This window comes from Petromyzon marinus, chromosome 59 (assembly GCF_048934315.1).
Source record: "Petromyzon marinus isolate PM22_M1 ecotype Great Lakes invasive population chromosome 59, UKy_Petmar_22M1.pri1.0, whole genome shotgun sequence".
NCBI lineage: Eukaryota > Metazoa > Chordata > Hyperoartia > Petromyzontiformes > Petromyzontidae > Petromyzon > Petromyzon marinus.
The window spans coordinates 215,693-229,557 of NC_133725.1; the positions used below are offsets into that span (position 1 = coordinate 215,693).

General features: G+C 59.1%; 2 protein-coding genes across 3 annotated transcripts in view; both read left to right on the forward strand.

Annotated features, from left to right (window-relative positions):
- The window catches only part of LOC116955429 (voltage-dependent P/Q-type calcium channel subunit alpha-1A), a 164,574-nt gene extending 155,278 nt beyond the window's left edge, over positions 1-9,296 (forward strand). For both annotated transcript variants that reach the window (XM_076052955.1, XM_076052956.1), the window contains 3 exons: positions 204-498; positions 4,867-4,991; positions 5,607-9,296. In XM_076052955.1, the coding sequence (XP_075909070.1) occupies positions 204-498; positions 4,867-4,991; positions 5,607-6,539 (1,353 nt within the window). In that variant the 3' untranslated portion in view covers positions 6,540-9,296. The remainder of the gene's footprint in view (positions 1-203; positions 499-4,866; positions 4,992-5,606) is intronic.
- Positions 9,297-9,822: 526 nt separating this feature from the next.
- Positions 9,823-11,386, forward strand: LOC142905806 (uncharacterized; the record flags this gene model as incomplete). The annotated part of the gene is made up of 1 exon (XM_076052934.1): positions 9,823-11,386. A coding segment is annotated over one exon (1,116 nt), but the record flags the coding sequence as incomplete, so codon positions are not given.
- Between the last annotated feature and the right edge of the window lie 2,479 nt (positions 11,387-13,865).

Genomic DNA, 13,865 nt, shown 5'->3' on the forward strand with positions numbered 1-13,865 from the left:
GCCCCCACGATAGTCCCCAGACGTTGGGCGTTTGCCGGACCATCTCCCCCCACCGTCTTCCTCCCCCCATCCCCCCCCCACCTTTCCCCCCCCCCCACCGTCTTCCCCACCCCACACCGTCTCCCCCCCCCCCCACCATGTCCCCCTCCCACCGTGTCCCCCCACCTCCACTCCCCCCGCCCGTCTCTCCCGTCCCGTGGCAGCCCATCCGGGACGCGAGCCCCATGAAGCGCTCCGCCTCGCTGCTGGGCGCCAGCGTCCGCACCCCGGGGCCCGACCTGGCCGAGCTGTCCCTGGAGCGCGTGAGCCCCGACCGTGGGGCCCCCCCGGACCCCGCCTCCGCCGCTCGTGCCCCGGGGTGCCTCGCCGGCGCCGGGGGCCCCTCCCCAGCGAGGCTGGCCAAGCGGGGCGGCCCGGACGCCACGGTCGTTGGCGGGCGCCAGCAGAGGCGGCCACCCCTGCCGCCGGGGTCCGCTCGCCACTCGGACATGTGGACCGGTGGGGCTCCGCCGCATCTCTCGCGTGGCGTCTCACCTGGGGTCTCACCTGGGGTATCACTTGGGGTGTCACCTGGGGTGTCACCTGGGGTGTCACCTGGGGTGTCACCTGGGGTCTCACCTGGGGTGTCACCTGGGGTGTCACCTGGGGTGTCACCTGGGGTCTCACTTGGGGTGTCACCTGGGGTGTCACCTGGGGTCTCACTTGGGGTGTCACCTGGGGTGTCACCTGGGGTGTCACCTGGGGTCTCACTTGGGGTGTCACCTGGGGTGTCACCTGGGGTCTCACTTGGGGTGTCACCTGGGGTGTCACCTGGGGTGTCACCTGGGGTGTCACCTGGGGTCTCACCTGGGGTCTCACCTGGGGTATCACCTGGGGTGTCACCTGGGGTCTCACTTGGGGTGTCACCTGGGGTGTCACCTGGGGTGTCACCTGGGGTGTCACCTGGGGTCTCACTTGGGGTGTCACCTGGGGTGTCACCTGGGGTGTCACCTGGGGTCTCACTTGGGGTGTCACCTGGGGTGTCACCTGGGGTGTCACCTGGGGTGTCACCTGGGGTCTCACCTGGGGTATCACCTGGGGTGTCACCTGGGGTCTCACCTGGGGTCTCACCTGGGGTGTCACCTGGGGTCTCACCTGGGGTGTCACCTGGGGTGTCACCTGGGGTGTCACCTGGGGTCTCACTTGGGGTGTCACCTGGGGTGTCACCTGGGGTGTCACCTGGGGTGTCACCTGGGGTCTCACTTGGGGTGTCACCTGGGGTCTCACCTGGGGTCTCACCTGGGGTATCACCTGGGGTGTCACCTGGGGTCTCACCTGAGGTGTCACCTGGGGTCTCACCTGGGGTATCACTTGGGGTCTCACCTGGGGTTTCAGACCGACACACCCCCACACCTGCACACCTGGACCCACCCCTCCCCACCCCGAATTAAATTCTCAAAAAGGGCAAAGCGCCAATGCAGTCGTTGAAGACGGCGCAAGAAATACACTTGTGAAGTACACACGCAAGCACAAAAGACAAAGATCCCCTGTATAGCCTCAACAGACTCTTTGGGCAAGTGCTGTTAGCGAGTAGCACCTATGAAGGCCGGCACGGCAGACGAGAGGGTGGGTGGTCAGCACCACGCCCGGCCGCCTTTGTCTCCCCAGTGGCGATGTTTACTACGCACCGCACCGGGTACTCATTTGAGGCTGTGTCGATCTAGGGGAGGCCCAGGACCGGTTTAGATAATTGTCACCGGTGTTGGCTGTGAGCGGGAATCGAGCGTCCGGTGGCCGGGTTCGTAGCGCAGCGTAGCGCGAACCGCTACACCACCGCTCCCCCTACACGCGCACACACATTTATATATTTATATAAATACAACGAATTCATTTTAAAAACGTCTCTCGCCGCGCCGTGCCCCCTGGGTTTGCAGCGCTCGCACGGCTGCCCTGGGAAACGCAGGGCAGCCCGTTCCGTCACAACCAATTACAGCGACGCGTCCACCGCCTCCACGGCTGGCCGCTGAGTCTCACGAGCAGCGGGAACATCCGTTACATCCCCTCCCCTACCACCACCACCACCACCACCTCACCACCTTACCACCTAACCACCCCCCTCCCTCCGTTAGTGGGGGGGGGGTTCTAACACCTGCCCCCAACAGAGGGGTTGCTGCTGTCATTCAGAGTTGTAGTGGTGAGCGCGCTGGACTCGCTATCCAGACAGGGGTCGCCGGTTCCAGTTCCGTCTCCTATCTGGGATGTACGCACGCATGCACGCGCACGCACGTACATCTGTATGTGCGTGCGCGTGCGCGCGTGCGTACGTTTAACTTGTTTTATCTTCAACCGTACGCAGCCGGCTGTGCCAATGGGAGAGGCGTGCGGGGGGAACAACAACAAGAAGCTAAACACAAAAAGCAGTTCTAAAGAAATGAGTTTGTCAATCTATATCTATATCATTTTTAAAAGTGCACCACTGGCTTTCCAATATTGGAAGGAAGAGCGCTACAGACGGCCGCAGAAGCGCACCTGAAAGCGCCGCGCGATGATGATGCGGTGGCCACCGTCTTTGTTCGATGACAGCAGTCAAAAGCCGCTGCTGCTGCTGCCGCTGCTGCCACCGCTGTTGCCGCTGCTTGCCGCTGCTGCCGTTGCTGCCGCTGCTGCCGTTGCTGCTGCTGCCGCCGCTGCCACCACCGCTGCTGCCGCTGCTGCCGCTGCTGCCGCCACCGCTACCGCCGCCGCCGCTGCGAGGATGACCACTGGCGTTGGCCTGATGATGGCTTTTGCTCCTTGACGAGATCAGTGGGGTATCGTGGTTCATTTGTGGCAAGCACTTTGCGTGTAATGAGTGCGATCTTATAATGAACGCTCTTCCTTCCAATATTCGGAGTCCACTGGGAGCTATGCACTTTAAAATCCAGATTAAGAACTGCTTTTTTGTGTTTAGTTTGTTCTCCTTCCACCGCACCTCCGGTTAACACGGTTGGCTACGTACGGTGCGAAAGAAGTTCAACACACCTACATACATGGACTCAGAGACCCTTAGACTCAACACAGATAACCATCCGTTTGTTGTCCTTCCTCCGCACCTCCGATGACACCAACACAACGACGACCGTGGCTGCGTCGGGCTCTGTAGAGATCTTCGGGTCTTGGCTCTGATTGCGGCTCTAGGAATGTCCATCCCGGGCCTCTTGCCCAACCGCAAATTAACATCAAATTACGCCGATTGCTTTTGTTTGTTTGTGAAGAGTTTCTTAAGCGGGTCAGCATCGCCACGTCTCGCGATCCAGAGGTCACGCCGGTTTGACTCCAATCTCCCGGCGCGGCGGTTTGGAACGGGGGAGCAAGTTTCTTAACCCCCCCGGCCAGCCACCTGCCCCCCCTCGCCCAATGCATCTGTTCGCCCGGCAGCGTGAGTGGGTTCAGCCACAGGTAGCCTACCATCGGCAGGTCGCGTGCGCTGGGGTAACTCCCACCTCTTGCGAGATGCACTGGACATTGTGGAAGAGTAGGCCAAAAGCCACCGAGAAGAGGGTACCTCCACAGCCGTCTCTACGGAGCCCTCCCATGACCAAAGATGGCACGGGGAGGGCTTCATCCAGCAGTGGATTAACAAAGGGCTTTACATTTTTACCACTTCTCCTCTGTGTGACCGTCTCTATCTCTCTGTGTGACCGTGTCTATCTCTCTGTGTGTGTCTATCTCTCTATGTGTGTCTATCTCTCTCTGTGTGTCTATCTCTCTATGTGACCGTGTCTATCTCTGTGTGTGTCTATCTCTGTGTGTGTGTCTATCTCTCTGTGTGTGTCTATCTCTCTGTGTGTGTCTATCTCTCTGTGTGTCTATCTCTCTCTGTGTGTCTGTCTCTCTGTGTGTGACCGTGTCTATCTCTGTGTGTGTGTCTATCTCTGTGTGTGTGTCTCTCTGTGTGTGACCGTGTCTATCTCTGTGTGTGTGTCTATCTCTGTGTGTGTGTCTATCTTTGTGTGACTGTGTCTATCTCTCTGAGTGTGTCTATCTCTCTGTGTGTGTCTATCTCTCTGTGTGTGTCTATCTCTGTGTGTGTGTCTATCTCTCTGTGTGTGTCTATCTCTCTGTGTGTCCGTGTCTATCTCTCTATGTGACCGTGTATATCTCTCTGTGTGACTGTGTCTATCTCTGTGTGTGTCTATCTCTCTGTGTGTCTATCTCTCTATATAACCGTGTCTATCTCTCTGTGTGAATGTGTCTATCTCTCTGTGTGTGTCTATCTCTGTGTGTGTCTATCTCTCTGTGTGTCCGTGTATATCTCTCTATGTCTATCTCTCTGCGTGTCCGTGTCTATCTCTCTATGTGACCGTGTCTATCTCTGTGTGTCTATCTCTGTGTGTCTATCTCTCTGTGTGTGTCTATCTCTCTATGTAACCGTGTCTGTCTCTCTGTGTGTGTCTATCTCTCTGTGTGACTGTCTATCTCCCTGTGTGTGTGTGTCTATCTCTCTGTGTGTCTGTGTCTATCTCTGTGTGACTGTGTCTATCTCTCTGTGTGTGTCTATCTCTCTATGTAACCGTGTCTGTCTCTCTGTGTGTCTATCTCTCTGTGTGACTGTCTATCTCTGTGTGTCTGTGTCTATCTCTCTGTGTGACTGTCTATCTCTCTGTGTGTTTATCTCCCTGTGTGTGTCTATCTCCCTGTGTGTGTCTATCTCTCTGTGTGACTGTGTCTATCTCTCTGTGTGTCTATCTCTCTGTGTGACTGTCTATCTCTGTGTGTGTCTATCTCTCTGTGTGACTGTCTATCTCTCTGTGTGTCTATCTCCCTGTGTGTGTCTATCTCTCTGTGTGACTGTGTCTATCTCTCTGTGTGTCTATCTCCCTGTGTGTCCGTGTCCCCGCTGCACAGGCTCTCAGATGGAGCTGAGCTCCCCCAGGATGGGCCGCCTGGGCGAGGCCTCCGACCCGGCCTCACGCTCACGCACCCGCAGGGGCGTGGGGACGCACGCCCCACCGGCAGGCACGCGCAAGGCCGTACGTACGCACGTCGGCACGAGCACACGCGTGAATGCATGTGTGCGTGCGTGTGTGTGCGTGTGTGTGCGTGCGTGTGTATGCGTGTGTGTGCGTGTTTGTGGAGGAGTGTTAGTGTAGCGGTTAGCGCACTGCGCTACAAACCCGGAGACCTGAGTTCAATTCTCACGGCCAACACCAGTGACAATGATCTGAACCAGTCCTGGACCTCCCCTAGGTTGAGTCAAATGAGTACCTGGTGCGGTGCGTAAACATCACCACTAGGGAGACAAAGGCGGCCGGGCGCGGTGCTGGCCACCCACCCCTCGTGTGCTGTGCCGGCCTTCTGCTGCTCTCCAACAGCACTTGCCCTACAGTCTGTGCAGGCTATTTGGGGGATATTTGTTTGTTGTGTTTGGGCCCATGTGCTCATGTGTCCCTCACGTTATCCCCACGTGTCCCTCACGTTATCCCCACGTGTCCACCACGTTATCCCCACGTGTCCACCACGTGTCCCTCACGTGTTCCCCACGTGTCCCTCACGTGTCCCCCACGTGTCCTCACGTGTCCCCACGTGTTCCCACGTGTCCCCCTGCTCGTGGCCACCACGTGTCCTCACCCCCACCCACCTCACAGGGCAGCCGCTCCCTCAGCAGCAGCCCCGTGCGCCCGGGCCTCGGGTACCCGTCGGAATCGTGCACGCCGGTGTGCGGCACGCCCCTGCGCACGCGGCGCCGCCAGCTCCCGCGCACGCCCCAACAACAACAGCAAGCGGCGGCGGGGGGGGCGGTAGCGCCGCTCCACCCCGGCCGCTCCGGGCCTGGCACCCGCTCCTCCTCGCCCCCCGTGCAGCAGCCGCCGTCGCCCTCCGCCGCGGGAACCGGCGGCGTCTCCGCGTCCGTGGCGCGCCGCTCGGCCGGCGCCCGTCCCGCGCCGGCCAAGCGCGTGTGCTCGCTGGTGCTGGAGGGCCGCGAGTGGGAGGGCGGCCGGATGACGCCGGGGGACCGGCGCGGTGGCGGCGACGACGACGAGGAGGGGGAGGGGGAGCGGGAGGAGGAGGAGGAAGAGGAGGAAGAGGAGCCGCGGTCGAAGAGGTCGTCGCACGAGCAGCAGCGCGCGAGGACGCCGCGCGACGACGAGTTCGGCCGTCGGGCCGCCGCCGGCGTAGGAGGCGGCGGGGTCCGTTCCTCGGCGCCCGGCGGCCGGCACGGCGGCTCGACCGGCCCGGCGCGCCACCACGCGTCCGACCCCTACCTGAGCCTCACCCGCGGCGCCGGCGCGACGACGCCGGGGCCGCGCTCGCCTCCGGCCGGGCAAGGCCACGCGCCGGCGCGTCGGGCGGCGAGGCGGCGCGGGGGAGCGGACGAGGACGAGGAGGCGGCGATGGGGGGGGGCGTCCCGGAGCGAGCGGCCCACGGCCCCCGGCCGCCGCGGCTGCCCAACGGCCACCGGCCGCAGCGGCGCGGCGGCGCGCCGAGCGCGAAGCCGCGGGGCGGCGCGCGGAGGGGAGGCGAGCGGAGGGGGGGCGAGCGGGCGTGCAGCGAGACGGACGAGGACGACTGGTGCTAGCTCCCTCTGGAGTCGACCGACGGAGCGACCGGTAGACGGACGGAAGCGAGCGGTGAATGGACATGCGGGAAAACTGACGGATGAGTAGGCGGATGGATGGACATGTGGACGGACGGATGAAAGAAATGGATGGACGGACAGGTGGGATAGAATGATGGACAGACGGGACAAATGGAGTGAAGCAATAGATAGACAGATCGACAGAGAGGTGGAAAGGAGCAATTGACTGGCAGACAGATCAACAGCAACATGACAAATGTATGAAAGCAATCGATGAACAGACTGATGATAGACAGATGGACGAAGGGAGAGATGTACAAACGGACAGGTAGATGGATTAATGGATAGATGGTTGAACGTGATAGATAGATGGATGCACAGAAAGATGATACGAAAGGACGGGAGGGAGGGAGATGCACAGCCACATCGACACGTGGATAGACAGACAGATGGACAAACAGACAGATGGAGACAAGAAGCGTGAATCAGAGAGAGTGAGAGTCGCGCACGGACTCACGGACACATAGACACACGGATGGACACGCGAACGGACACACTGACGAGCGGACATACGGACGGACGGAGGTGCGGACGGACGGACGTGGACGTGCCCAGTCGACGCAGCGAGACGCTGACGGGATAAGTGACGAAGATCGACGCCGAGGAAGCCGGGAGGGACCGCGCCGCCCCGAGCGCCGCTCTGCGAGCCCACCGGACGTTCGGCTCCGACCACGGAGTTCCACCCGGCCCCCCACTCCCCTGCCCGCCCTGCTACCCCCAACCGTCGCGTACAGAACGAAAGTCGCAAACTCAAACATCGCCGCTCCCACTGTCCCATCCCGGCCAATAATCACCGACATCTCCGCAGTGGGGGGGGGGTCGCTAAAGCGTGTACCTCTTTGTGACGGTCAAGCTGAGACGACGGTCCCCCCACGGAAGGACTTGATCCCTGCCATACGACTGTGGAGTTTTCCACCGCTGGGGTCAGGACCGCCAAACTGAGGGGTGATGGGAGCTCGCGTCTTGTCTCTTCCACCCTCCGGCAAAAAGTCGACGGAGTTAAAGATGATAACTTTAGTGTAAAAATATAATTACAAATAATAATAACAATAATAATAGCAGACACCAGCCATAAATGAACCTTATTGTATTTGCTTATGCTGCTGTGGTGGTGCGTGCATGTTCACGCGGGGAGCGGTGGCGTAGCGGTGAGCGCTACGCCGCGCTACGAACCCGGCCACCCGAGTTCGATTGCCGCCCACGGCCAACACCGGTGACGATCATCTGAAAGGGTCCTGGGCCTCCCCTAGGTCGACTCAGCCTCAAATGAGTACCTGGTGCGGTGTGTAGTAAACATCGCCACTGGGGAGACAAAGGCAGCCGGGCGTGGTGTTGGCCACCCACCCCTCTCGTGTGCCATGCCGGCCTTCATAGGTGCTCGCTAACAACACTTGCCCCTACAGTCTGCTAAGGCTACACGGGGGTGGGTGTGTGCGTACGTACATGTATACGTGCGTACGTACATGTATACGTGCATACGTACATGTATACGTGCGTACGTACATGTATACGTGCATACGTACATGTATACGTGCGTACGTACATGTATACGTGCGTACGTACATGTATACGTGCGTACGTGTACATGTACGCACGTGTACATGTACGTACGCACAGGGGCGGAGCCAGGGGGGGTGACAGGGGGGGTGACATTCTGCGTGTAAGTGTACGACACTCGGTCTGGCGGACTCCGTGCAACTGCATTGTCAGAGTGTGTCGCCAACCGATGGCGTCTAGTTCAACAGCCTGACTCTCGAATCATTCTTGAAATTAAAATTTGTTGAATGTCACCCCGGCCTGAAATCCTGGCTTCGCCCCTGCGTACGCACATGTATACGTGTATACATGTGCGTACGTACACATGTATACGCGCGTACATGTACGTGGGGGGGGGGGGTGCGGGAGGGAGCGGAAAGGGGAAAAAACCCAAAATATGGGGACGTTGTCCGAAATTTAAGACGTCACAGGGCAGTGACGTCGCTTCAGTGACGTCGCTTCCAAAGGAGAATGACGCGGGGGGGGGGGGCGATTCGCCAATCTCGCGACCCCTTCGCAGACAGAGGACCAAGAGCCCCCCAGGGACTCAAGCGGCAGAAAACGTTCGCGTTTAGAAAGGGGGGCAATCGCTTCACAGATTGGTGCCAGTAAATTGTGACAGTTTTCCATCAGAGGCAATTGAAATTATACGAATCGGCAAGCTCTGAAGTAGTAAAAGCTTCATAGCTTTACACAATTGTGAACTAAATCCGATTATCAAAAGGAAGCAAAAAGTAACAGGGCGGCAGCGGTGACGTCACGCCTGTTGCCTCACAGTTAGAATCTCCCTGGGTTCGATTCCCGACTCCGGGGTGCCTCTCTCTGTGTGTGTGTAGTTGTGTGTGTGTGTAGTTGTGTGTGTGGTTGTGTGTAGTTTGTGTGTTCTATTTCTGGTTTCCTACCAAAGCTCAAAGAAAGAAAACCCTGCAACACAGACAAACACGCACACACAACTTGACAACCGGCATTGGCCGAAAAACAATTTATCGATTGGGATCACAGCAGCAGCATCGCTACCCCCACGACTGCAAAAGGAAAAACGTGGCAGGACCCTCCTGAAAAGTAGTGTTGAGACTCCCAAGTGAGGCTCTACAAACTAAACAAGCGTTCTATATTTATGATGATGATGATAACAGAGTAAAGTTAGAAACGCTTCCCTGACACGTGCGCACGCTTTGTGCGCTTTGTGCATGCGTACATCTGTCCGTACGGAGAGTATGTGGATGAGTCTACACAGCCCTCTGGCTGGGCATGATGACTTCGATGACGATGATGATTGCATTGCTCGATGCCAACGCAGTGCCAAATCGTTCTGGCGAACGGGCCAGACTCTTCCCACCTTTCCCGATACCTCCATCGCCACCGCAGCACAGACGATCAGCCGCAGGGGGCCCTGGGGAGGCCGCTACCACCTGGGGAGGCAAATGCTACCGGTGGCTCACCGCGGCAGGGGTTCCAACACCATGGGCAGTTTTTCACCGTGGGCGAGTGTTCACCTTTCAGAAGTGTCCACTTTTCAGAAGTGTCCACCAATTATGCAGTGTTTCGCCGCAAGGCAGTGTTCCACCCTGGGCTTGCCGTTAATTAAGTAGCGGGGCCTGACGCGCAATCACCCCCTTGCCTTGCCTGCACACTGCGCGACGATGTTCGTCAGCAAGGGCCCACACCGCCGGGACCTCGCTGACGCCCATCGCCGTCGGCGAACGAGACGGAGACTGCTCCCAGAAACTCCCGGGCGGCACGTGGCACCCCCAGGGCGGCACGTGGCACCCCCAGGGCGGCACGTGGCACCCCCAGGGCGGCACGTGGCACCCCCAGGGCGGCACGTGGCACCCCCAGGGCGGCACGTGGCACCCCCAGGGCGGCACGTGGCACCCCCAGGGCGGCACGTGGCACCCCCAGGGCGGCACGTGGCACCCCCAGGGCGGCACGTGGCACCCCCAGGGCGGCACGTGGCACCCCCAGGGCGGCACGTGGCACCCCCAGGGCGGCACGTGGCACCCCCAGGGCGGCACGTGGCACCCCCAGGGCGGCACGTGGCACCCCCAGGGCGGCACGTGGCACCCCCAGGGCGGCACGTGGCACCCCCAGGGCGGCACGTGGCACCCCCAGGGCGGCACGTGGCACCCCCAGGGCGGCACGTGGCACCCCCAGGGCGGCACGTGGCACCCCCAGGGCGGCACGTGGCACCCCCAGGGCGGCACGTGGCACCCCCAGGGCGGCACGTGGCACCCCCAGGGCGGCACGTGGCACCCCCAGGGCGGCACGTGGCACCCCCAGGGCGGCACGTGGCACCCCCAGGGCGGCACGTGGCACCCCGCGCCGTTCCCACGCGACGACTTTTGGACCAACGGACCCAAGGCCGGGTGGGTGGGTGGGGCACCTTTTTAATCGACGGTCAAACCTTGGGAGAACGATTCGCGCTGTACCAGAAAAGGGATTAAAGATTCCCATTGTATCCCCCGCCGCGATCGATTCAAGTGTACCCAGCCTGGTTCTCGTGGAGCTGAAGATGATAACGACCGGGCGAGCTGACCCTAGAGGCGAGTCGATGGTGGGTGGCACTGCGGTTAGAGACCGCCACCACCACCACATCAACAACATCAACAACAAGAAGACAGCGTGTGGAGGATTGATGTCTCGCGGAATATTTCCCACTTCGCTGGGAGACGCGAGACGTTTGAGGGTCCGTGACGAATCGACGAAAGCGTCGCAGCCGTGGACGGGAAAGGGAGAGGTATCCTGGACGTTGTGTGCCGGGTTGCTTGTAAGCGGGAAATTATATCGGGTTGCACGCGACTAATCGAGCCAGCAGCTCGGCTCGAGAGGTGACTCTGTGGATATGGCGTGACCACGGGACGCTCAAATATGTTCCGGGCCGCTTAACCCGGACAGACCCGGCTGGAATTATATCCCTAACAACATCAACACCATCAACAACATCAACAACAACAACTCTCTCAGAGTCAACTTCTTATTATGACGATGACAGCAACAACAACAACAAGACCCATAACAACACCGAGAACGCGACAGAGACGTGAGTGGCCGGGTCGCGTGGCTGGGGCCAATCCCCCGGTGCAGTTTCTGAGCTGCGCGCCCTTTGGCTGAGGCCACGCCACTGCTGACGGAAGGATGGGAATGTTTAGAGATGGGGGTTTTTTCCGGGGAGATTCGAACTTTGAAAGTTGGGCAGCGGTGGCAGCAGCGGCGGCGCCTACCTCAAGCCGGAGAGCGCGAGGTGGTGGAGGAGGTGGAGGAGGAGGAGGAGGAGGAGGAGGAGGTGGTGGAGGAGGAGGTGGTGGAGGAGGAGGTGGTGGAGGAGGTGGAGGAGGAGGAAGAGGTGGGGGATCCGTCTGCGCCATTGCGCGCTGCGTCTCGGCCTCTCCGATGCGAGTGGGAGCGTTGTCCGACGCTTCGCACCCCGTGCCTCCTGCAGCTTCTTCGCCTAAGAGCCCGATTCGGTTTCGCTCGCATTCTGCCATAGATGGTATACACAGCACGGGGCTGGTTGATGACCGCTGCTGTTGCTCATTGGCACGCACCCAACCACTCACCCAACCACTCATCCACACAACCGCTCACCCACCCGCTCACACACCCACTCACCAACCCACCCACTCACCCTCCAACTTACTCACCCAGCCATCCACTTATTCACCCAACCACTCACTCACCCACTTACTCACCCAGCCACCTACTTATTCACTCACCCAACCACTCATTCACCCGGCTCACTCACCCCGCTCACTCACCCCGCTCACTCACTCCGCTCACTCACCCCGCTCACTCACCCCGCTCACTAACTCGCTCGACAGTCGCCTGCACCACTTTATAATCGATAGGAGAAAAACAAAACGAGCTTGCTTTATTTATTGAGTTGGCTTCGGTGCACGTGGGAGCGAAACGTCGGACATCGTGGCGGAACGCGCGCCGGGGAAGAGCTGATGGGAGTGCTGAAACGCGCGAAACCCTGGCGGTGACGGCCGTGCGACTGATGAGTCGGGCCGAAGGGGAAGCGCTCGCGTGCCAAATGTCAGTCGGCGCAGCCCGATGACCTCCTCACCCACCCCCCGTGGTGTCTGCCCGCGGGTTCCTGGGGACGCCTCCGTGCATCCCGGATTTGTTTGTCCGTGCGTGTTTGTTTACTCGCTTGCGTCTGGTTTGATTGTTGTTGTTGTTGTTTTGCTTTGGGTTGTAATGAGGCCGCTCCGTGACCTCCGTGCCTCGACTCGGTGGTGGGGATGGGGGCCTCAATTATGATGGAGACTCGGATTACGAGTGGGTTGGGTGCGTGAGTGACTTGATGCCTCGATAAGTGAGTGCGTGGGTGGGTGAGCAGATCAGCGACTGGATGGGTGAGTGGTTGGATGACGTAGGTGAGTGAGTGAGCAAATGAGTTGGCGAGTGGATGTGTGAGTGGGTGAGTGATTGGATGAGCGGAGGAGTGACTCAGCAGGCGAATGAATTGTATGAGTGCATGGCTGAGTGATTAAATGGAGTGAGAGAGATTATTTGACTAGTTGACTGGCTGAATGGATGGGAGAGTGGGTGAGCGTTGTGGTCACCCGCAGTGGTTAAACACAGCGCGGATGAGCAGCCCGTCTGGTAGACCGAGGTTTTGAGCGAGTGGGTCATTGAGTGCGAGCGTGTGTGAGTGTCACTGGGAGTGTGGGGAGCGGTTGCGCAGTGCTTAGCACGCTGCGCTACCAACCCGGGCGACCCGCTGACTGTCAACGCCGTTGACGATTATCTGAACCAGTCCTGGGCCTCCCCTAGGTCGACCCAGCCTCAAATGAGCACCCGGTACTGTGTAAAAAATCGCCACTGGGGAGACAAAGGCGGCCCAGCGTGGTGTTGGCTACAACCACCCCTCGTGTGCTATGCCGGCCTTCATCGGTGCTACTCGCGAACAGCACTTGCCCCAACCAAGTCTTCTAAGGCTATACGGGGGGGGTCTTTGTGTTTTAAGTCGGAGTGCGTGTTCATTTGTCTCGAGCGAGCATGCCATTGGGTGCGCGCGAGAGAGCGATTCAATGGGTGACTTGGTGTGATAGAGTGGAGAGAGAGAGAAGCGAGATTGTGCGCAGTGACAAAAGGGTCTCCCCGTGACTCGGAGCGTCGGTTTGAGGTTTTCCTTCCGTCGACGACTCTCATCCGAAACCTCTCCACCATCTCGCCCTCAATTCGCTTTTGAGCCATCGTCACTCAATCCGGACCGCCACCGCCTCCATCAACATCCTCGGTCTAGCCCCAAGCTGCCGCCATGCCCTGCGACACTCAAGTGTCAACCACACGGCCAGGCTGTAACGCCACAGACAAACGGGTGGCTGGCTGGCTCTCTCTCAATGTTATTTGTTTACCTATTCGATATCAGCGACAATTATAAGTCCGCCCAGTGCCAGACTAGGCTTGTGCGGGACCTGTAGCATGTGTTGCTATAAAGGGGCCCTAAATTAAAAAAAAAATCATCAATATTAAAACTCACATTTTTTTTACTTGCATAGTAAAGTAATTGTATGTTTAATTTGCTTTACGGCCAGATAATACGACAAATCGCTATCCTTAAACACCCAGTCGTCCATAAAGTACTATCAAGTACTATAGTAATAGAGCAAGTGCAGAATCGCTGAACCGGAATTGATAGCTTGAAAGCGTTTAGCGCGGGGCCCTTGAAATTGCGGGGCCCGTAGCATCTGTATCTACTTGTGCTACGACGATAATATAATC